The sequence below is a fragment of the Hemibagrus wyckioides genome, linkage group LG08 (assembly GCF_019097595.1).
Source record: "Hemibagrus wyckioides isolate EC202008001 linkage group LG08, SWU_Hwy_1.0, whole genome shotgun sequence".
Classification (NCBI taxonomy): Eukaryota; Metazoa; Chordata; class Actinopteri; order Siluriformes; family Bagridae; genus Hemibagrus; species Hemibagrus wyckioides.
Genome location: NC_080717.1, coordinates 19,589,131 through 19,615,023, shown reverse-complemented (window position 1 = coordinate 19,615,023; position 25,893 = coordinate 19,589,131). Strand labels below are relative to the sequence as shown.

General features: G+C 37.0%; 1 protein-coding gene across 2 annotated transcripts in view; it reads right to left on the bottom strand.

The window, feature by feature from the left end:
* The window catches only part of pcdh11 (protocadherin 11), a 193,138-nt gene that overhangs the window by 102,844 nt on the left and 64,401 nt on the right, over window positions 1-25,893 (bottom strand). For both annotated transcript variants that reach the window (XM_058398041.1, XM_058398042.1), the window contains exon 4: window positions 5,642-5,701. In XM_058398041.1, coding sequence (XP_058254024.1) covers window positions 5,642-5,701 — 60 coding nt within the window. The remainder of the gene's footprint in view (window positions 1-5,641; window positions 5,702-25,893) is intronic.

Sequence of the window (25,893 nt, the reverse complement as noted above, 5' to 3'; positions counted from 1 at the left end):
TCTATACTACTTGCACTCTGCCTAAGCCGCTCCTTTGACAAATGATTCCATATCAAAGGGCCGCACACTTATTTGTGCTTAATTGATTGGATAGGAGACATTCGAAATCCCTGATTGGTTTAACTAAAAAGAGGCTGAAACATGCCAAGGCTTTAGAGAGAGAGAGCTTGGTACAGTCACTGAGGTGAAATAAGGCTTATGGCTCTAAATCCAACTGATTAATATCAGAACATAAAAAAGGAAGATAAATGAATCGAGTTCGAATGCAATGAATCACACAATACGGGCAGGTTCGCAGCCGTAATTCCACAGGTTAGCATTCCTTTCATCTGTTCATTAGCAAGGGTCGACCTGAACCAAGACCTTCCGCGGGGCGACTCTATAAATGCACTCGGTGCGCTGTGCTAAAGCGAAAGGAACAGACACCACATTAACACTTTACGTGTAATTAATCCAGGTGGGAGAAGCCAAATACAGTCCTAAAAAGGTGGTAGGGAGACTGTAATCACATGCTAAAAAAGTGTTGCACTATGTATAGAAGAGAAAAATGTGCCAAATGTTTAGGTTAGAAAAGACATATGGTGCTTCAAGGCTTAGTAATAGATGTACCATTAGTCTAAGCATAAATTTATAACCCTGTTACATGATAAGTCTAATTTGCCTACCGTTTATCATGCACACTTTGCATTACATTGGCACATTTTCAAAAATATAATTTAAGATTTTCTTTAATTTGTTCTTTAATTTTCTAATGTTGCCCCGAATGTGTAGAACATCTGCAGTTTACATCGTGCTGTTGCAATTTTGGCCGACGCTTCAAACATGGCTGCCAGAGAACATTACCGAGATACCAGGAATATCTCCATGGTGACATGGACCGAGGCTGGAAGGCATTCAGCAAGCTGCTTGTGTAAATAAGACTAATTCTCTGTAAAGCATACCCAAATTAGGACTAGATCTGCTCCAGAAATTGCTTGCGTCCATCCAAATCAAAGAAAAACCCCTGCTGATTCACGAAGCTAGCTATTTGATTCATGCAACCTGCGATATATTATTTGCTGTCATGAAGCAAAAACATTGCAAACGATACACTTAACATGGCTTTATTTGACAGTAATGATGTTATTAGGATGGCATGTTCCATTAATTCTTGGTATGAGTCACATGTATCTTCTAGATGAGTCATGATGAGGTAGATCTGCTTGTTTTGTCTGCATGTGAGTTTAAGTCGAATAAACAAACTACAAATTAGACGCTAAATTCGAAATATATTCATGAATCTACCTGGACATGTTCGAACAAGTCCACGGACACGACACAACCCGCGGTATAGCCAAAACTTTACCGCGTGTTGTGCTTTTTCTCTGTTTGACATGGACATGCTGTGAGAACTAGTGACAGGCCTTGCACCCAAAGCTCACCACTGACCTTTCTGATTGCGTTTCTTTCCCAGGTTCGTTACATGTTTGTCTGAAGATGTCGGCCGAAGCTTCCCTAGGCACCCCAGCAGCGCCACTGTCTGTGTGTGTTTGTGTGTGTGCAACATTTCACTGCTTGTCTTCCAAAATCATGCCTCCTAGCTCTGAATGGTGAATGCATGCAGAGCACTGAAGCTAAAACCTGCTGCTTTGAGCTTTACATGTTATAATACTTAATCTCTGCACGACTAGTCTGTTGATAGGCGCTGGAGGGAGTTCCACTTATCATGTGGTATAAATCATTATTAAGATGTACTTATTCACTGCTGCTTTCTCCCAGATCGGTGCGTCCTCAATCAGAGTACAGATGAGTGCACAAGTGCACAGTCATGTGTGCTGTGCACATTTCAAAGCCAGGAAAAAAAAACTGGCTCTAGTAACTGGTGTTATGGAATGGAGAGCACCACACCAACACCGTCTCACTTTCAGTTGGTGGTGGAAAGATTGTAAGGTGGTCCCACCAAGCTCGGATTGCCGCCAATGCCAAGGTTCAGCATGACCATACCCAGGGAGGGAGGGGTCAAATCCTGCTCCATCTGCTATCTGAATTTTTGGCAACAGCATGACGGCTAGTGGTAGGCATTTCTGCCAAACTCGGTGGTGGTGGTGACGTTAACCCTGTGCTGTAACGGGCAGTGAGCTAAGCCTGAGCTGGAATATAGGTCAGGGTCATCAGGAAAATTTCCCAGAGAGGCATGCTTTTATGTCAGACAAATGATCAGTTTTCCTTAAGTCAAGACCACTCCATCAGCGCTAAGTGTTTAGGTCCTCGGTCCGAATAGGAGGCCTGTAATTGGGAGTCTATTTATTTTCACGATTGCACTGTATACAGCCACCAGGAATGAAATACTAAAGTGCGCACGAAGCGCCTAATGCAAGATGTTACTGTGTAATTTAACAATGGTTGGGCCACTGGGACTTTTCATCACCTAATGTATAGCCTTTGGACTACAATCACTATGGAAACCAAAGTTCCCGGGTGGCCAAGTAGCCTGCCCACGCGGACAGCCGTTAATCATCTTCACCGCAATACTAGCGTAGCAGAATTTGGCCAATGTGTCAAGCAGCAATTATGTATACTTAGTGTTGTCTCCGCCCTCTCCTCTACATTCCTCTTGCTGATTCTGTCTCTTTCGTGCCAGTCAGCTTCACTCTCTGTCACTCTCTTCTACCATTCTTTGCCTCTCGCTCCCTCTCCCTCTCCTCTAGTCCTGTTTTATATAATCACTAAGCCTTTAAAAAGCTGTTCATTAGCTCCCTTTCATCGGGGATGCATACAATATCGAGGAAGAAAATAGAAACGGTCTTAGTGCCACATAATAAGACATTCCTATTATATAAATCATATCCGAGCATTTAGCCATTATACTTTCATTCTGGGGCTGAGTGACACACCAAATTACTCCATCGCTCCATTGCTTTCTTTGCATATTGGTTTGTGCAGATCACAGACGCTAATGGATAGAGACGAGACAAAGATTATGTTCCGGTGGATGAGAGGAAACCGTTAAAGGCATCACAAATGTGTTGCATACCTTCATTAGCTCCATCCAGCACCGTGATTTCAAGGGGATTTGACAGCAATACGGGACTTCCCATATTTCAAAGACAACTTATATACGAACCTAGACATCACACTTTTGACTTATGGAGCAATAAAGTGCTGCAGGGAGGAGAAACCCGGAAATTAAGCAGCATTTTCCACTTCCGGTTCCATTGTCCTGAAGGCAATATGTGTTTTGAATGGGTTTTTGATTAAATGCCTGAAATAAGATCTGTGGTTAACACAAGCTCAAGATATTGTCAAGATAAGCTGTTACATGTCTTAAAAAAAGGACAGTGCTAAAAAAGTGGCTAAACAGGACTACAGAGGATGTCGAGGATATTAAACTCCATCACACCAAACAGGAAATCTCATCCACTACAGCCTTGTTATGTTCATACTCACACCCTTGCAAGCTGTTCTATTCATTCAGATTCATCCATAAAAAGAGCACAGTGGATCCTTATCAGGGAAGTTGTTTTTTTAACCCTTGTGTAGTCTTTGGGTCAAACTGACCTTTAATAAAAGTGTTTGGCATTTGTTGTAAACAACTGTATTTGCAGATGCAATTTTGAGAGCTGGATTTCATAGCCAGTGACTGCAATAATCTTTTGTTTCTTGTGCTTTTGTTGCTCTTTACTTGATAAAAAAGTTTAAAATAATAACCATCAGTTATTTTCATTTTATGTTTCAAGATTTATAGTACATATTTTGCACTATTTATAACTATATTACAAAAAACAAACAACTTTTTCATTGTTAAATGTGATCTAGTAATAAAAAAATATTAATCACAAATGTTATCTATATTGTTTGGGATTGAGATAATATGTAAAAAGGAATTTTATGTATTTTTTATTATTTCTGTAGCGATTTTAAAACCCTAATAATGTCCCTGGTCATTTTGACTTGATAGTACCAAAAGGTTGTAGTTGAACACTTGAGAAAATATCACATTGGTAGGCACAGGCAAGAGTAAAAAAAGGCTACAGTTTTATTGTAATGCTGCACAACAGGAGCCACCGCTCTCCAAGAAATCTCAAAGAGGAAGGGCCTCAATCATTTGTTAAACTTTTTTTGTGCAACAGTTTTTATAGACAACTTTCTACACCAGAGATTTAGGAAAAGGAACCAACTCCTTATAAGGTAACAAAAACATTAATTGGCTACTTACGTTTTTCTTTTGCAGCTAAGCATACTTTTATTTTTTTCTTTCTTCAATCCTGCACATAATCTGACCTTGATTAGCTACACCCTCTATTCTGACCATAGCACATTCTACTTTCTCACTACATCAGTTATACAACATTTACATTTTTCCATCTTAAGGTCCAAAGAGTGAACTTAACACAAGCGTTCAAATTAAAATAGAAAGAGTTGTTAGAGGCTGAGTAGTGTGTGGTGTAGTTCACATATAGCCTAATTTTAACATTTTACTTCTTCCAATTGTATTTAGGCTTCAATAGTCATAAACGTTGTGTTTATTTGTGAACATTCTCTTGCTGAACAAAATCATAAGAATTTGTTGGTTGCAGCTTATTTTCTGCAATAATCCAAAAGCCACTGGAAAAATACTATTGGCTTTTTGTCAAGGGAACTGGAGTGATGCTAACTTCTGAGTTGGCCTACAAAAACCCATCATCCCTGCAGCACTCTATAGCAATACTGAGAAAGCTGCATTAAAGGTGATTTCGACAGAAATGGCGCATTCCAGTGTGAAGGACAGGCCAGCAATTAAAGCCCGCCTCTATGTCAACAGGCTCAGGACAAAGTTGATTGCCTTTTCTATATTGCCTCACATGAAGTTTCGGTACCATTTCATATAACACAAGAAGATTTAAATTATTTTCGTCTCACTTCTGCGACTCCAGAGTCTCTAAAAATAGCGGTGAGTGTATTAAGGCGGTCCACTTAAGATGGAGTCGAGTTTGACCACTCGCTGACAGCCTGTCAGACATGTCTGCTGTTTTTCGGTAACTCCAGCGGAGTCTTTACTCTTGACCCCACTAGTCAACCAGAAAAGGACATGAGCATTTTGACACATTTGGGGTTAGTGGGCTGAAAATAGTGTGAGTTTTTGCAGTATAGCACATTAACACATTTTCATGCCGACATGCCAAAGTGCTGAGGGAATTTTTTTTTTTTTAGTTGTGAAGAAAAGCAAAGGAAGCCATAAAAAAGAAAATAAATAGATAAATTATTTTAAAAAAAGTGGAATGCCTGATTATTCAGTTCCTAGTAATCAGAATGTAGATTGTTATTTATGTTTGGCTGAATCCCAAGCCTTTGTGAATGATAATCTTGTCACTTAAATCGAGTGGTACAAATCGTATTATCAGAATTAAATAAGACACTGCTGAGGAAGACATCTGAGCTAATAGATTAAAAAAAAATCTATGCCTCTCTTGAATAGCAAAGAGAATTTAAGACATGGAGGTGTGTGAGGAACTGATGAAAAGAAATAGCGGACATTCATAGTACAAAGTTTACTCAAGCAGTTGGAAAGACAAGAACGCTAATTACTCTCGTTGATTACTAAGGTATGATATGATATAATCACTAACTTTTAAACAACAGATCCCTAAATCACAGATCCAAAAAGACACAGATAACAACTCACCTTATGGGGACAAGTGGAAGGAAGTGCAGTCAGTGTCTTGTCTGGGGTCTGGTTCTGGCTCTGCAAGAGAAAAGAAACCAATATGTTCATTAATTTCTCAATCTAAAGACATAAAAGAAAACACAAATCGTATAACATCTTGTATTTAGAAGAAACAAGATGACCTATTGCCTGCACAGAAATTCTGAAGAAAAAAAAAAGAAATGAAGTGAGTAAAGGTTAAGATCATTAATCTCTGGAGGTGAAATAGAGAGAACCATGGCACTGTTTTTTCCTCCCACATTAATGACTCTACTAATAATTGCACCATTTCCATACAACATATGCAGTAACTCCAAAACAGGATTTCATTAGGCAATTACCATTTTGTAAATATGCCTCTACATCAGACAGATACATGAAATGCGACACTAAAAAGGTTACGCTTAGCTAAGCCAACAAGGCAACAACAGATGGTCCTGCTGTTTGTGATTATGCAGGATGCAAGGCCTCTACACACTGAAGGCGACACACAAAAAAGCGCCTTCTTTCAGGTGACCTCACAGGTGGGGGAAAAAAATCAGAAAGAGAAAAAGTAGGCACTCCTGAGGCACCGTGGCACTCACAACAGGCAGCTCTGGCCTCACTAACTTCTCCCTCAACTACTTCAGGGAGGCCCAGTTGATTCCAAGCAGGTGCCGCCAGTCATTTCCTCATATCCAATTATCTTCCTGTGGCACAGCTAATGCACCTTGACACTATTAATGGCTTCCTTATGGTATCACCAAGAGAGATGAAACATTGAACTGTCCAGGATTCGACATCTATATTTCATTACCACTTAGTGGAGTCAGCGTGAAGCATGGGGTAACCTAGCTTCACACCCACAGATTCATAAAAGCAAAAAGCTCTGTGTAGCAGCACTCAATAGCTTCACTTGAACACAGAACAGAGAGCTTTTGTCGTTTTTTTCCCCACACCTGCAACTCCTCGACTCCAAGAAAGAGCAGGAAACGATCATCTAGCTTATTAATTTCTGTGACCAAATACTAATTAGTGCTTGGCACCTCTATGTCTCCGTATGTTTACCCGTGGCAACAGCTTCCCCTTTAATGAGTGTGTTTCCAGCAATATGTGTCACTGTAACCTGAGCAGCACTGACATAGGTACTGGAGAAAGGAAGGCTAATGATTTACACCTTCTCATGGATACAAGGGCAGCCCAGATGACATGTTTATTTCTGAGTGCCACTGTCAGCATCTTTCATACTGACCTGCTTCTCTACTGCGCACTGAGACGTCTTGTTCAGCTCCGAAGTTCATAAGGGATGCGTGTGATACCTCATACTTTTACTCATATTAACAAAAAAGCTTACATACAAATATACCACGTTACTGTGTGATGTAAGCATGTTGTCACTTTAATGAACAGATGACGTGATCATATCGGTCAAAGCACACACACACACACACAGAGAGAGAGAGAGAGAGAGAGAGAGAGAAGTAACCTGAGGAATCGTCTTCAGTATAATAAAAGAGCATAAGTTGTTTGTTGATAGAAGGAAATTCTGGCTTGAGGAGAAAAACAGGTCTTTAGATGCAGACAAATGAAAAGATCAGCTCTTTCCTGTGAATTTTCTTCTTGACAATCGTCTGCTATCAACTCTTATGCAATGAAAAGTGGTACAGAAAAACAAAACAAAATGCCTTTGAAAATCAGTCGATCCTAGGTAAATAGCATGGCTAGCTAATACTAGTAATTTAATAATGTGATGGTAAGAATGTGGCTAGCTAACTTTAATTTAAAATCTATTAGCTAATTTCATCTAAAAAGAAGCAACAAAACACAGAAAATGAACAGAGTTAAGCAGGTTACTCATTTTAGTATTACTTTTATTATTAATGAGTAACAAAAAATCAAATTCTATTCAGTCTAAAAAAGGACATTAATGCATCCCTATCTCAAAAAAAAACTCCATTTATGTGAATATGGTTGCACCTTTGCTCTGTAATATTTACGCACTGTGCATGTCTTTTTATGATTCATTATCATAATCATAAAAGAGGATCTTGATTAGGATTATGATTCTCCTCGCTGACACGGAAATCTCTGTGGTGAAAGAATTCATGGTAATACTTTTCTTTTCATTGCACATATATCGAGTACCCATGGGTAATTACTCCACATGACAGGTATGGCATGTGCACTGTATTAACTTGTTCTATATTTTTAAATAATGCATGGCCCTATTAGAATATGACACAGCCAACACATGCTCACACTCTCACACACGCACACATTTTCCCCGCTGAGGCTTCACTGAGCTGTAGAAGCGATTATCCGTGCCTGTGCTGACCCGGTGTGTTGTGTGCCCTGCCCTCGATCTGATATGCAGCGGAAATCTACACTGCACTGAAAAGTTTGGACAATGCAAATTCTAACTAGGCAGGTCAAATCAGACATCTCAATGGTCGTCTGTTATTTTGGAGAGCTGTTAACTATTTTAACTGAGAACGGAAGAATGGTGTTAGAATGCTGCAGATTTTAAGGGGTAGGGGGAATATTTTCCATCCTGTCAACTCACTCCATTATTCATGCAGTGCCTGTGAACTACTGAAAACTGGCAAGAGAGTCGAACATGGAAAGCGGAGACAAGAACACAAGAGCATGCTGATAGTACTTACATTTCAAATCTAGGCAATTTAATATTGAATTAACTCTTAGAAATGAATTTTTCTATTTTTGAACATTTGTTTATTACAAACCTTCTTTATTACTAGGTTTCTAATAGTGCAATCACTATTATATATATTATAATAAATGCTTTTGGCCAATTAAATTTGATTAAATTCATATATATATATATATATATATGTTTTTTTTTTTATTTTATTCATTGACTTCAGATCGCTCGAAATACATTGTTAAATATATCATGATACAATTTGAGAGGAGATTTCTCATTAAGTAATGCTAAGAGGAGACATGAACTTGGATAATGGGGCATATAACTTTGAAATAGTACTATAGCACTTGAAATAGTTAGCTCAGAGTCACTGTAAACTCCACGTAAACCGAATCCTGGGTTATCTTGTTTGACGGTTCACGATGCTTATACTTTATCCGGGGCTAACAACAAACTCTGGCTATTCATAACCTGATATTTCACACTGTACATTCCTAAACTCTGCATTAATGTTATTATTTGCATGTATGAGGTGTAAACAACCATGATTGGATAAATACAGAACACAACCGGTTTAAATAATGGCTTGTCAAATGCAACACTTTCACATCAGTTAGAAAAATAGAATAGCCTCCACACTTGGCTGATCTTTAAAAATTGGCACCAAAAAAAAAGATGGACAGATCTGTCATTTTGCGTATAGCAGGCATTGCTATCTTTCTCAGCTTTCTAATCTTTTTTGTCCTTTTTAAGTTTGTTGTGTAGTTGACCAGGTGTCCGATGATATCCAGCTTCCGCTTTTTCAGTCAGTTCCCAAAATACTTGGTTATTTCTGACTGCATCATCCAGACTGTCCTGAACAGCCTTTTCTGACCATAACTATAAAAAATGTCTCCTCTTCTCTCCATACGACGCATATTCCAGCACCATTGGACATTGTTATTTTTTAAAAATTTTCTCTCAAACACTGCAACTACCTTTTACACATCAAACAGGGTTTCTGTGATGGTATAAAGCATGTGATATGAGGAATGTAGTGTTTAGTTTCTGTTGCTAAGCATTTGGCCATAACATTCTACCACACATCGTTTCACTCGGTAAACATTTGGCACAGTGTCAGAGTGGGGTTTTATAACCCCGGGTAAAAAGTGGTGCTAACTTTGCTTCTACATTACAAGCGTGAAACGTTCCTCTACCCAGGGTTAAATAAAGGGTTTGGGATGATAGTAACGCAGTGCAGTGTTAAAAAGCCCCACTGTGGTTTAGTACTGTGAAAGAATATACGATTCGTATAAGGATTATTTTAACTTGGTGACATGGGAATTTATAATAAGCTGTTTATGACACTATTTCAAAAATTAATTGAAACTGAAAAGTGTGTACATCTTAATGTACATCTAGCTGCACTAGTTAGTGTTTTCTTCACTATTAATTGAATTATCATCATCATCATCATCATCATCATCATCTCACTGCATTTTGATTGACAGCAGATATGCAGTTTTGATAAAATATCTTGATAAACGTCTTTTGAGAAATGCTGAAAATAAATAAGGACAATGTACGTGGAAGTTATGAACAAAGAATATAAAGTTCTGTAATATGAAGTTCTGTTTGTTGTAATAAGATAAGATAAGAAAGGTAAGCTTTTAATAATTCATCATTGGGGAAATGAAAGGAAAGGAGCAGGATAATAGGACGAATTGTATGCTAAGAATATAGAAATACTAAACTAGCAGTATGAGAGGTATACACAATGCAGTAGTGTGATGTGAGGGCAGTCAGTGCTGTAGGTATATAAGGAGAATGTGTAAAACTGCAGGCTCACAGGTGCAGTATATCAAATGATTGTCCATGTGCAAAAAATACAATGAGTAACAGCAGGATGATGTGTACTAAAGGACAGGAATATCATTGAGAGAGTGAAAAGAGAAAATTCGCAAGATACCAGGTTATTGTCCATATGTGCAATGATCCATATGAGCATATGGTTGGTTTTGTGAGTGTGTGTTTTTAGCCCCTTAACAGTATGTGGAGTGTTGTGTAGTTGGTTAAACGGGAACACTGTGCCTATAAAAGTTCAGAAAATCACGAGAATGGAGAGACATGAAAACGTTCTCCTTTCCTTCTGAAGTAAAACAAGAGACAACACCTGTTGTAGTATCTTTTATTTTCTTATACGTAGTACTGTTGAAGACGTAGCTATTTGGTAGTTCGTGATAACCTGATAGTATTTCCAGGATTTCATAAGCTTCAGATTGCAGAAATGAATGAAAAATCAAACAAACGCTGCAATATTTCGAGGATCTTGCAATCTTTTCGTTTTGTTTTGTTTTGTTTAAATGTGTGTAAGATGTGTTGTGTGACATCATCACAACACGTATTCAGCCAAAGCCCTCTTCAATTCACGTGTGCGGAACATTACATACATTTTCAAAGAAAGTCATTATATATGTGTTGTCACTGGTAGGAGGTAGAAGAATCCTGTTCTTGCAATTCCACCAACTCGAGTAAAAATAAGTTGCAAAATCAAGCATTTTGTCTTTAACAGTCACCAAAATTTTGTGGAACGTTTTCTATCTTAACAACTCAGTCCCAGACTTCTATAACAGACGCTCCAGATATTCTATACCTACTAATAAATGGACCACTGAAATGGTGAAGCTCTCTGTAAAGAGATATTAATTTAATATTCGTGGAAGTAGTCTCCAGTGTCAGGGCGTTTTGAAAGTCTGTAGGTTTTCTACCAGGTGAAAGTCTTCAGTTTTGATCACAGACATTTACACTATGTTATATTCACAAGGCCATGAGCATTATGGTACCATGGTACTATTCACCCTCCCCACAACCACACAACAAGACTGTCAGGCTGTGGAACAGTTTCTTCCCCTAAGTCATCAATACCAAGAGACTGGATTGACCCCCTCACCTCCTACAATACACACACACACACGCCTAATTGTCCTTTTGTCTCTTTGCAATTTTTTAACATTTCTTGACTGCTGATACTGATCAGGGCTGCACTATAGTGAGTTATTATAATGTGCTGCTTTGTATACATGCACTTTTTGTAGTAGTGTGGTCTCTTGTAGTTCTGTGTTTTAGCGCCATGATGACCGGTGTGTTGCACTGATACATGTGTGAATGTAGCATAAGGCAGGAGGCGACAAGCACCTTCATTTTAGTTCACACAATGCTGAATATTTGTGTGTATTCTAAACCTGATTGCTCATTCAAACTTTATCACACAATAAAGCCCTGATGAAGCCCTTTGTTTCCATGAATATGCGTCTTATTTCTCCTCCTGAGCTCCTGAGTTATGAAACCACAAGAAAGGAGTACAAAAATGGCCAGGTGCAAATTCTAAGCGTTAACAGCCCTCTGTTCCTGAGTATTCATGTTTTTCTTTTACTTAAATATGAATTAATATTAGTGATATTAGAGAATTAGTGAAAGTGAGTAGGACGTTCCTGAGGTGGAATTTTTTTTTTTAAACAATTTAACTATAGTCAATAGTTGTAGTCAAAATGAATATACACCACTAAATTCCAGATGGTTCCAGACATGCCGGCTTATTGACTCTGCATTTTTTTTTCATTAAGGAAAATGGTTTATTTGCTACCCTGAACATGATTAGCTACTCTCACACATTTAACAAGCTAGCTTTGCACTAGGGACACTCTGTTGGGCTTAGATGGATGTCAGCAACTAAATCTGGCTAAATATGCTGCAATGTTTGCATGAAAGGAACTTTTTTATTGTTATCTTCATATTTCGAGAGGAAATGCAAAGCTACATAATAACATTTGTGTTCTGAAGCTTTACAGAGGCACAGCAGTGGCAGGAGTAGGTCTCAAAACTGGACTGAACAAAATCCTAATGTCTCTGCCAGCTGCGTTAAAGCCGGCTTCACGCGCAGTGTGCCGCTGCTACAAATGGGGGTGCTCTTTGAAATGACACTGCATTAAAACCTCGGAAGCCCCCTGCTCCTGATGTGCTCATTTCCCAAGCAGTGTGAAGCCCCTTCTTTGAGACGGCGCTGGAGTGCCGAAAAAAGTCTCAATTAAGGCTTTGTAACAATTCTGAATTGCAAATGCAACCATTTTAGGGAGGAAAAAAAAAAAAAAAAAAAAAAAACATCTTTACAGGAGCTATGCAGGGATAAGTTAGGCGTCTCATATTACACCTGATGCTCTCTGCCTCTATTGCTTGCCATTAGTGCATATTCGTTGTATTTTTTTTTTAAAGGGCCACAGCCTGCCGAAGTCTCCCTGCAGTGAGTCATGCGTTTAATAGTTTTGAAGAAACAAATGAATAAAACAAAGCCACACATTTTAACTCATTAACAGAACTGCAGCAGGGTTCAGAAGGACATATAGAAAGAGAAATAAAATTATATGCTTTGACTAGCACTTTAAACTGTGCAATCAAAGTCTCTACACTAGTTCTGAGCTAATTTATGAGCCACCACTGAGCTCTTAAAGTGTTTATTGTGCTAGGTGTCTGGTTAAAATTTTTTACATGGCGTTTGCAGCACTTTTATAGACAGATTATTTTCGGCAAATAGACTTTTTTTTCATGCAAAACAAACTGCTCTGATGTGTGTTCACAGTAAGGGGAAATTCTTAATAAGTTGCTTTACCTGCCTTAAGATGAATAGACGTTATAAAATCTCCTCATTATATTTAGAAAAAAAAGTTTTAATTACCCTCTTGAAGACAGCTTTAAAACGTAAGGAAGCATAGTGGATTTTTAACCTAGCCTTTACACTGAATATTCAGATGTACTCAGTTCTGTTGGATAGTTTGTACCTGAGATCAAATGGATAATGTACTTCTTTGTTAACAAAGATAATCCTCCCCTCCTCATATTTATAACCAAACACAAAAACATGCTTTTATTTATATGCATGTGCACACACACACACACACACACACACACAAAAAAAAGCCTATCCTCAGGCAGTAATGAGTTTGCTATGTGTTTTAAAGGGATTAACAGCATTAAAAATCACATTTCATTCTTTTAGCAGAACAAAACAAAGCTGTTCATGAAAAAAAAAAAGAAAAAATCCTGTTCATTTATTACTGCTTTAGAGGAGCTTAAATTTAATGCATGAATATTTTATTACAACTAATGCAACCTAGCTGTGTGTAAGATATGCATTCATTATGAAATCAGAGGAAAATGACAAAGACACACAGCACACACCATCTATGCAACTATGGAAATGACAAATGAGCTAATCAATTTGTTATGCAACGGTGATGCTCTGTATTTTTTATTTCTGTCAAAATCTAAAAAAAAAAAAAAAATATTGCTGCCAGTGACAATGTTCATAACATGCTTTGGAATCTTGAATGGCAAAACACATGCAGTTGTGTTTTATTTATAACAAGCTGTGGTTACAGGGTGGGGGGAAGAGGTCTAAGATGAGCTGAAACAAAAGATCCAGGCTTGACACAAATGAGCACTACAGTAGCTTTTGGCCCTTGAAGCAGTTCGTGGGAGGAGGTCTGAACATGGTTACATTAGCTTGTCTTCTTCAATATACACCAGGTGGAGCACCCTCTTAGATGACCCCCTTTTAAAACCGACAAACAAGTAGCCTATTCAGTCAGAGGTGGAGGGAACGCGGCACTTTTCTGGCAGGATGGCACTGCAAGGCCGCCTGGCCCAGTAATATTCTCGCCACACACTGAGAGGCTTTGTGTGTTTCACTTCCTGGCTGATGCTCAAGAGCACTGAAGAAAAAAATTAGTTTCATTCTCTATTACTTGCTCAATGTTTCGTCAACTAGTTTCGTTTTTTAAAAAATAAAGATATAAGAAAATAGACATGAGTATTGCTGTTTGTAAAGCTGCATTGAAAGATTAAAAGATTTTTGTGATCATGTGATGCCGCTGTTTTGGATTTTGAGGCAAACATGAAAAACGGAACACATTACACTTTGCCAGTCCTTGTCCTTGAGGCAGAGTTTAATATGGGGAAGATGATAGTTTAAAAAATAAAATAAAATAATACTAATCAGTGGTGCTGTATGCTGTGTTTGGTAGTATGTATGCTTCTAACAACAACAACAACAACAACAACAACAATAATAATAATAATAATAATAATAATTAATAATAATAATTCTTTTATTTTATTTTACTTATTTTATTTTATTTATTTTTATTTATTTATTTTTTATTTTTGCCGACTCCTCTCCTCCATCATTTTAGCAAGAGAAAAGAAACAAGGTTTTGGGCTTTTCAGCACACAACAGCAGATCCGCTCCGAGTCCCTAGGCACTGCTATCAAAGAGCTTCTCCGCAGCTGATCATTAGCAATTTCAGAGCCTTAGGCAACTCTGGGACCCCAGACTGTGCAGTATAATTTAGCGTCTGTCTTGGCCATACAATCAAGAGGCCATACTGTACATTTAGCTTTTCCAGACAAAAAAGGACTAGGGGAAGAAGAACATTTGGCATTTGAGTAATAAAGTGAACTTGGTATACAATAAAATACATACTGCATATTGTGCATGTTCTGCAGGATCACTTCAATTACTTCAATGAATTCCACTGTCAAATAAAATCAAGGACAAATCAAAACAAGTTCCTATGTGGCTTGAAGTAGCAGAAGCACATTGTTGAGTAGTCTACCTGAAGTTGTGGCAGGATGTGGTTTCAGGCTCAAGTCATCAGTGGTTGATTGAATATCTCTTTAATAGCAAAAGAAAAAAAAGAGTCAGAGCAGCCATCTGTCACATGCTGAAATGGGTCCTGTCAGTCATATTCAGTCTAAGCTCATAGATTCAGCCTGATGTAGCCTGGCAGGTAAGTTCTATATATATATATATATATATATATATATATATATATACCGTCTGGGTCTTGCCATTACCTTACAAATATATCATGCTTGAAGAGGAAGCGTGTGGATAATGAAAATCCCCACTTCAGGCCATTGACAACTCGAATCACTCAAATCGTGAACCCAAATCCAACTTCTTTACAATGCATGTAACTTAAACCAGTACAATATATGGAAAAAAGTCCCTGTAAAAATGGCAGGTTTTTGTGATTTTAAAACTAAAACCAAAATCAATCATGTCCACCTTTTTTTCCTCAACATGAAATTACAACATCTAAAAAGTGAAAAACAAACAAAAAAGGAAACAAAAAAAAAGCAATAATCTGGTTGCATAAGTGTGCACACCCCTAAACTAATACTTTGTTGAAGCACCTTTTGATTTTTGTTACACCACTCAGTCTTTTTGGGTAAGAGTCTATCAGCGTGGCACATCTTGATTTCCCAACATTTTTCCACTCTTTCTTGCAAAAACATTCATCATATTGTAAGGGCATCTCCTGTGCACAGCCCGTTTCAGGTCACCCCACAGATTTTTAGTCAGATTCAGGACTGGGCTCTAGCTAGTTGAATCAAAAACATTGATCTTCTTTTGTTTAAGTCATTCCTTTGTTGATTTGGATGTGTGCTTTGAGTTATTGTCATGCTGAAAGAAGAGATTCCTTTTCATCTTCAGATGACTAGCAGACACCTGAAGGTTTTGCACTATAATCGACTAGTATTTGTAGCTATTCATGATTCCTTCCAGCTTGATAAAAGCCCCAGTTGTGGCTGAAGAAAAGCAGCGCTAAAACAAGATGCTGCCACCACCATGCTGCTCTGTGGGGATGGTGTTCTTTTGGTGGTTCTTTACACCAAACGTACCTTTTAGAATTATGGAATTTTGAAATCAGTCTCAGCAGACCATAAAAACATTTTGCCATATGGTTTGGGATGATCTTGTGGCTTTCTCTTTTTGAGACAGTGCTTTTGTCTGTCCACCCAACCCCATAGCCGAGACATTTGAAGAATAAGAGAGATTGTTGCCACATGCAGAGAGTAATTAGTACTTGTCAGATATTCCTGCAGCATTTGTAACAATGTCATAGATCTTTTGGCAGCCTCCCTGGTAAATTTTTGTCTTATCCTTTTATAAATTTTGGAGGGATTTCCTGTTCTTGTTGATGTCAATCTGGTGCTCTATTTTCTATATTTGTTAAGGGTGGCCTTTACATTCTTATGTGGTACATCTAGTGCTTTGGAATTTCTTTTATACCCTCTCCTGATTGATATATTTCAGCAAGTGAGATACCAGGCATGCCTTCTAAACTCTTATTGCACCATGGCTTCAGCAGCAGGATGAAACCAAGAAAATGTGAACAAAACCCTACAGAAACCACTGATCAGAATAAATGAATTCATGACAGCTGTATGATGTTTACTTTGAACATGATACTGAATGTGATTGGTTCATTCTGAACACAGCCACATCTCCAGTTATAAAAAGATGTGTACACTTAAGCAACCAGGATATTCCTGCCCTGTAAGCAACAGGACAATGGAAATCATAATAGAAATCAACAGCATTGAATCCCTTTTAATCTCGTAATACAACTAAATATGATCTTAAGCTCAAATAAAGTGCTACTATCAATCATTTAACACCCCCAGAGATGTTAAAAAAAAACATGTTCAGCGAATAAAATGTACAAATATATATTTTAATACAATACACTGTAAATGCAGCAACCACCAGCTCCTGAGCTAGTAAATACCCTTAACATTAATGTTAACTAAATTTATTGAGCCCTTTTATTGAGGCTCACATGTTTTCAGTGGCTGGAGACTAACAGTGGAAATCTGACTACGTTTAATATATGAACGCACCGAAAGGTCTAGGATGTTGTGAGAGCAATATTTCAGTCTACTACATTTCCTGGTATTTGGACCTGGTTCAATAATAAGATTTACTCGATACTTGCTATTGGAGTTTGTTCTTTATGATGGTGTGAACCAGTGAAATCAAGACTACCATAAACAGTAGATGTTGATTTTTTTTTTTTTTAGATTCAGCTAATAGTTTTGTTTTCAATACTCACTCTAATCTTGTTAAATAATACCTTTACGACATTCATATTTTGTGTCCCAAAAACACTCAGCGTTTGATTACATTTTGAAAACGATTTTCTATTTGTGAGCTGGGATTACTGAAGCCCATCATCCCTCCAAACCGAGCAAGTTTTATCAGCAATTTCATTGCTACACAATACGTTTCATCTCCAAGTGCATTCAATTTCTGCTTCCAATGACTTCGGCATGATTATGTATATCAGTCCTTTACAATAATAATGTGGTTGCCAACTGGAACAGCACTTGTGTGTTCAGCTTGCATAAACTTAGTTTAGATTGCCCATTTGGTGCGGAGGGTCTTTCCTGGCATGTGCCTGTCGGTGGCTCAGACCAATTTGTCATTCCAAGCCCGCTTTGTGTGCTGCCAGCACTGAGATGATGGCCATGCTCTGATCCTGGCGGCACCCTGGGACAAGGCCAAGTGTTTCACACACACCACACAGGGACAAAAGAGCTTGTGCCTGCTGATCCCTGTCTCAGAGGGACAGGAACAGAAGAACAGGCTTTGCAGAACTTCTTCTCTATACATGTAAAGAGCTCAGTCACTAGAATATGTGTGACAAGATACAGCTCTCTCTGAATGGAGCTCCGGCTCCAGTGTGCTTCGGGTCTCGGGTTTGAAAAATGTGAACCGCTGTTTGGATGCATTGAATAGTTGACCGTTTTAAGGAGATGCGTGAAGAGAATATATTTAGTGCATATTTAGTTATGTGATGATATACAGTGTACCACACAGCTTAGAGTCAATTCTTTATAAAGTTTGATTTAATCCTGTTGATGTTCATGCGGTACACAGAATATTGTAAAAAATGGATTTTTCCTGTATTTTGAAACTTGTATCTAGTTTCTCCAATTTACCAGTGTCACATACTTTATCCAGAGAGACTTGTGAATACTTTACAGTGATTAGCCCATGTCCAATGCTTCTATATTTTTCCATTTCCATTTCCATTGGCAGAACAACTTACAGAAGTGCTTTGATGCATCTATCAATAAATACACCCTGATCCTGGTTCACTAGGTCATGGACAAAGAATATCATCAGACTAAACACTCTTGGGAGGTAATATAGTAAGAAAAGCACACAGACAATGCTATTTTAGTTGCTAATTTAAGTAATTTAAGAGTCAGGTCTTCAGGCAGTGTTTGAAAACAGACAGTGACTCAGCTAATAAGACATTTAGGGGAAGTCCATTCCTCCACCTTGATGCCAGAACAGAGAAGAGTCTTAATGCATACCTTCCTCGAACCCTGTTAGTTGCGAAGTGCTGGAGCATCGGAGTTAGTATTGTGTAATGCCGGGTGTGATAAGTGCTTTGAGGTGAGTGGGTGCTGGTCTGTTGAGTTTTTATTTCCAGTACAGTAAGGGATTGGATTGCACTGGTATGTGTTGGGTACACTTTTTCCTTACTACAAATCAATGCTAATTGTTCACCTTTATCTATGTTGAATCATTTCTCTATCCAGATGAGAGTAGTCTCTTCCAGGATGACTCCACCCCCACAAGGCATGAGGGCTCACTGAATAGTTTCATGAGTGTAAAAATAATATAAATCATATTCTTTGGCCTTCTCTGTCACTGAATCTCAACCCATTGTACTACTATGGGAGTTTTTGAAATGACAGTGTGCTATACCACTATCATTAAAATACCATGTGAAAGAAAATCTTTTGGAAGAATGGTGTCTGTTTCTTCGCAGTGCAGTTCCAGAGACCTGTGGAATTTACACCAAGATGCATTGAAGCCTTTCACAAAATCCCTGGTGGCTCAGTACAGTATTTTTGTTAGACACCTATCATACAGGGAAATTCACAACATCAACAAAAAGCGTGATTGAGTGATTTCTATGGAGTTTATGCTACACTTAAATGTACAAGTAAAAAAAATATAGAGAGAGAGACAGCAACAATCGCTGCAGAGGCAAAGTTCACATACAGCTGGCGTGGATTGATACGCTTTGTCAAAATGGAGACATAACTGGCTTGATTGACAAGCGTGTCACAAGCACTAAGAAAACTGCTGTGTAAATGATACTAGAAGATGACATAACACTGTCTCAGACTGATCAAGCACTGTGTCAAGTACACAAACATACACTGACAGCAGAGAAGCAAGAAGCAATCAGCTAAAATCATTGATTATTGTGTTTGTGCCTTCTTAAAGCTACATTAGGGTTTTTTATGCTAGGATTTCTTTTTATTTTTTAGGATTTCTTTAAAATAAACATACTCCATGATAAGATATTCGTCAGTTGCCATGAGCCACCCTGAAAAGTCTGTAATAGAACTTCACACTCAGCAGTGTTTTGCTGGAGCTGGCTCTAAATTTATACACATACATCATACATCAGCTTAGATACATAGACTTCAAGCATGAAAGAAAGTCTACCACAGAGTGACAGAGAGGAGCAGGCAACCAAATCAGAGGACAGTGTGAGAGAATAAAAACAAATGAGAGTCAGGTAATATATGACTGTCAATATAATACCATAAAAGGAAACCCGATTCAAGATTGCTTGAGATGAAATTTGGTGCAAAGCCAGTGAATTTTCTCAAATTTAATTGAATTTTATTTGTATAGTGCTTTTAACAGTGGGTGTTAATAAGTGCAAAACAGCTTTACATGAAAATAAATTCGAATAAAAATGTTTAAAATTGTAATTTATATTTATCCCTAATGAGCAAGCCAGAAGTGACAGTGGCAAGGAAAAACTCCCTGAGAGGTCATGAGGAAGAAACCTTGAACCCATCCTCATCTGGCTAACTGTATATACTCAAAAACAATTATGTTCATTAAATGTATACATGTTTTAGAATCTGTAGTGTTATTTAATTGAGAAGAATTCAGTTTCTAGTGAGTGTTTTTTGTGTTTTGTGTCTGTGGAAAATGGGTTTGGACAGATAATAAAAATGCATATAGGGTAATAAATGCATATTGGGTAATAAAAATACACACATCTTTAGGGACTAGAGTGATACATTTGTTCTCTATGTTGTATTTTAGCTAACTAGTTTTTTTAGCTAGAGTTTCTGGGATAAGCTCTGTTATCCTTTAGAAATGAATCAGTCAAGATAGACATGAGCCATATTTTTTAAAAAAGATCAAGATTATGATTTTTTTGGCCAAATTGTATGCAAAATTAATATGGATGTCAATACACAGTTAATGTCATTGCTGCTTACTACACATAATGTTGTTTGCGAAATAATCTGTCAGTGCATATTAATTGTGTGGGACTGAATAATAAAACAACTCACAGCAAAATTACAAAATCTTGTAACTTTCAAACATTGTCAGTTTCGTGTTTTATTCACTCCAGAGCTTCAGAAGTGTTTGGTAAATTGTAACACTTGCACTCACATGCCAAAAAGAGGCCAACTGGTACTTTTTCCCCCCACTTCAAGCACTTAACATATAGCACAAGGAGGATACAAGCTATGATCCAACAGCATACTATAATTCCAAATAATATACTCTTACAAAAGGATTTCTCGAGGGTTCTTTGGATGTTTAAGGGTTCTATCTTTCTAAAGCGGTTGTTCATAGAAGTTTTTTTGAAAACTAAATCTTCTGTGGAAGACTTCTCCCAGATGGACAAGCCAAAGAACGTTTTATGGTGCTAAATGGAGCTCTCGCTTGAAGAACATTCTCCTTTATATAGCGTAGCATCTATGTATACTATTTTTGCCTTCTATCTAGTAGGTGAGGATGTGATTTGGGACATACCCTCAGGTTTGTATTGACTTAACCCTAGCTAGCAAACTCAGCAGTATCTCGAAAATGTAAAAAGTAAATAAAGACCTGGAAAATGTTCCTGCTGCAAATCGGTTAATAAATTCTTTCATTTGCTTCCCAATGACAAAACTTTTCATAAACATTGGTTAAAGTTCATTTTTGACAATTGCTTAGGTCTGAATGCAAGTACAAACATTTATTTTCGAATGCCAAATGCAACAGTCCAAATTCCAAAAATCCACAAATAGGCAAGTGGCCAAAGATATTGATATCAGGCTTACACATAGATCCAAAGGCATAAACAAACAAAAATAGCAGACAAAAGGTCAAGGATAAATTTAGATAGAATAAGAAAGAACGGGCTGGCATGTCCTTACTGTACAAACACGTCTCTGAAACTAAACGCTATACAATCATGATGTTAGATATTATGATTTAGATTAGTTTCAGTTTTAGTTTGTTTACCACATGTTTTCAGTGGATATCTATTGAGGTAATCATATTATTCATATGTGCAAATAAAATTTTACACTTACATATTTTCATTACATCGATTGTTCTGCACTTATAATTGGTCATATTTTTACATGTTACTTTTATTAACTGTTGGACCCTAGGTCATTTATGGTTTTCTCTTTTTCTTAATGAGCATTGTCCCTGTTGAATAAACACACAAACAAACAAACAAATAAATAAATAAATACATACATACATACATACATACATACATACATACATACATACATAATTGAGTCATGCAGTCCAGACATTTGATGTGGATTTAAGTTAGTTTAAGTATTTATATACTTATGTTGGATGTATCTGTTCCCCGACACATCCGAGTAGAAAATGCTTCACAAATGTCTACCTCGCATAAACACAGTAGTGACAGTGCCAAATGTGTTTTTGTATTTTCTGTTAAGGGTATTGAGTCTCTAAGGATTTTTCCTATTCTGTCAGAATAGAACTGCTGTGATTTTATTGAAATAAAACAATAAAGTATCATAAACCTTACTGATTTTTTTTTTACACCACAGTTCATTTGTCCTTATTGTTCATTTGACTGGGCTCTTGTGTTCATTTTAGCTCAACCTATTGTGTAATTTGCTATTGTACCACTACACATTTTATGACCATTCACTTTTATTTACTTATTTATTATGATTATTATTATTTTTCTTTATTTCAATTTGTATTAATGGATAAACATATATGTATATATATATATATATATATATATATATATATATATATATATATATATATATATATACTGATATAATATCTAATAAAAAGATTTCAGCTTCACTTTATTTTACTGCATAGTAATTAACTAGTAATTACTAATTAAGTAAGCATGTGTTAAGTAGCTTTTAATTTAATTAAGTAAATGATGGTAAATATCTGTTATGTATTATATAAGTATGCATTAATTATACATATACTTACATAATTAGACATACCAAATCACACTTTGCTCAAGTAGGATATTCAAGTAGATAGCAATTGATGCAACAATGAACACTAAACCTACACTACAATATTTGTAGTAACCCAGAGTAGTACAATTTGTAGTTTTATGTAGTAGCAAAGGTGATAATTACAAATTACTGGTATGTACTGGTGACAAGATGATAACAGGATTGTAAAAAAGTGGTTTTGTACTTAATTATGAACTATTACGAGCACAGGCACAGATAAACAGTAAAACGGTAGAAATAGAATTGTGAAATAAAGAGTGTTTCTACATCATAATTTAACAGTGACTTTTTTCTTGTCTTTGTCATTAGAGGGATTTAACCAGATAATAATAACAGGTATATTTGCAAGTAGCTCTTTTAAAATGCAAAGGAAAAAAGATTGTAATATTAAGTATGTTTTGTTTGTGGTAAATAAGTGCACTTAATCTCGTCTGGGCAATTATTGCCTTCTGGCACCAAGTACTGCTGCAGTATCACTGAATATCCATTGAAGCTATTTAGCATGTACTTGAATTTTTAATGACCACATACTTACCTAGTCAATGCCAAATATTTAGCACAAATTTCCATATTAAATCCAAGCTAATGGTACGTTCAAGTCACGTATAAAAGATTTATTTATGTATTTTTGAGTTGAACGCACATGTAATTAAGAGTGGGAATTATGAGTGGGAAACTCTTTAAGCTCAGGGTTGCAGAGTTGGGGGCATGTCAGTAAGAAAACTTCTGCAGTTAATGGTAAATTTGTTAAAATTGAATTTTTAATCGTCCCAGAAGCTGATTTCAGTTATTGTGTGTTTGGTTTATGTAGCAGTTTGTTAAATTACAAGCAAACCGTTAACATTTAAGCACCTACTGGAGAGAAATGGTTTCATAAACTGATTAAAAGCATAAAAACGCAAAACATTTAGTCACAAATTACACAATGCAAGAGCTTCACATTTTGTTTCACCTGTGGCTAGTCTTAGATGAAAATAAACAACATTTGTACGTCACATATTTCAGATTTCAGAGATTTTTTATGAAATTTGTGATCCTTGCTAGTACTGTTATTCTCACATTTTCTCTCAAACCAAAAGGTGTAGTACTTCTTCTGCTCTCACTTCATTTTTATTCCTTGTTGCTTCTTACGGTTTTGAATTTTTCATGTTCAGCCATAAACCTACTCATTTGTGTAGTTCAGACCAGTAGCTCAGACCAGATCAGAGCTGACCTTATTGGAATGCGAGATGTGAAAAGAATCAATCAAAACACAAAGGAAAAGAAATTAATGTACGAATGCAAATTGCTGCTTTCTGCCTAAATGACACAGCCAGTCTCCATGCAGATGCACATGAAATCTTTAAAAAGGAAAACTGCGATTCAAAGCCTTTAGAAGTTAATAATTTTATATTTTATTAAGACTAGACTGAAAAACAGCAAGGACATCAGCCCAATTGTCGTACACAGTATTTTATTTGAATCTGTTCCTAAACGTATAACAAATATAGGTGTATGATTCACTTTTTTTACCTTCTGTAGCTATGCTGGAAAAGTGTTGTTAAAAGGATGTTTTAAGTCATCTGAACAAGTACCATCTTGAGAGCTGCTTTTTATCTTGTCAAAATAGTACGGAGTGCATGCCGTGTTCCGCTCGCCGTCTTCTAAAAGCGTTTGTCATGGATTTGGATGGTTCAGGGTGCAAGTATCCATTTATTTATTTTTTTATCCATATGATCTTCACCCAGCAATGAGCACACGATTACTCATCCAATTATGGAATCGCTGCTTTATCGTGCTTCTTATATAATGGCACACTAAAAAAAACCTCTCAATGCCATGTGGGTTCTAACACCTCCGTATTATGACAAGAATATCGGTGAGAATTAAGAGAACCATTTAAAGGTTAGACAGGTATATACACTATGTTCTGTTCTGTTTCTTCACCGAAGTGATACAAAAAAAAAAAAAAAGTTCTGGCTGGATATTTCTTCAGAGTTCACATGACACATAAGTATTATTTAAGCACTTAAACAATACATTTCTTTTCCACAGAGCTATTTTATTTAAAGGATACCTATACAGGGCCCTTAACACATTTATAAGCGCTTCATAAAAGTTTCAGAATGCTCTTTTAGAAGATTGGTTGAAAGGCTTATGTCAGATCCTGTGTCATGATTAGATGTTTTATGCAGGATGATGTTTTATTTACTTCAAAGAAAGAATAGAGATGAACTCTCAATTATCACTATGAGACAGTTTAAGATCGGTGCTGTAATATTATTTGATTGTTTGTTTTTTTTTAATCATTACATTACATGATATTTATTTGATTTCAGTAACAGTGTAGTCTCTGCAGAAATATCAAACCGGTAAAACTGGGCTCCTCCATATGTGCATAAAATAAACTGGGTCAAGTCTGATCTTTCATCTGCTACGACAAAGATTTTTTTTTTATCTATATTTGGAGTAGCCAGCAAAATAAACAAGTTTGTCTGTGGTGTCTCTGACTGGCAGGTAACACTGATGTAAATTGTCTGTCTGCATTAAAGCTTAGTGAGTAGAGACAATTAAAAAAATTATTAAAAAAAAAAGAATTTTGTCTAATTGAAAATGTGTTGCTGTGACTCGGACACAGTGTGTGCATTTGTAGAGATGTTCTGTTTAAGGAGTGGTTTAGACATGCCCTGCAACCACTTGAGTGGCAGAGGGGAGGAGCTAGCAATGTAGGAAGGGGCAAGCAAGGTTGGGTTAGGGGAATAAAAAATGTGAAAATTAATGAATCTATTTATTTAATTATGCAAAGTACCATGGTTATGCAGAATACAACACCCATTAGTCCATGCACGACCGGGGCACATGTCTCATTGCTCTCTTAATCAGCACCACTACTCTGGGTAAGTTCTGTTTTCTGTGGACCTCATTGTCATGCATTTGTTGATGTTGTGTTTTCCATTTGAGTTTTTTTTTTTGTTTTAGACATTTACCTAACAACAGTCACATACTACATGGTGGTAACTCAAGTGGTTATTGATTGTAAGGTTGGTGTTCAACCCTCAGCACTGGCAAGCTGCAACCAGTGGGCCATTGAGCAAGGCCCCCAACCCCCCCCTGCTCCAGGGGCACTGCATCATAGCTGACCCTGTGCTCTGACCACAAACCTCCAAGGATGATGTATGTGAAGAAAGAAATTCACTGTGCAGTAATGTATATGTGACAAATAAAGGCTAACATAAATCCCCCCTGCATTGCTTTACTGAAGATGTGCAGCATGCATTTAGATAGCTTTTAGCCCAATTTCAACTGCATAGTTCTCTTAATGTTGCAGCTCAGTTCATGTGAACAGAACACTATCACATTACAGCTTGGCTTCAGATTAAAACAGAGGGCTTTCAACATGTGGACACACAAACACACAAGCACAAAT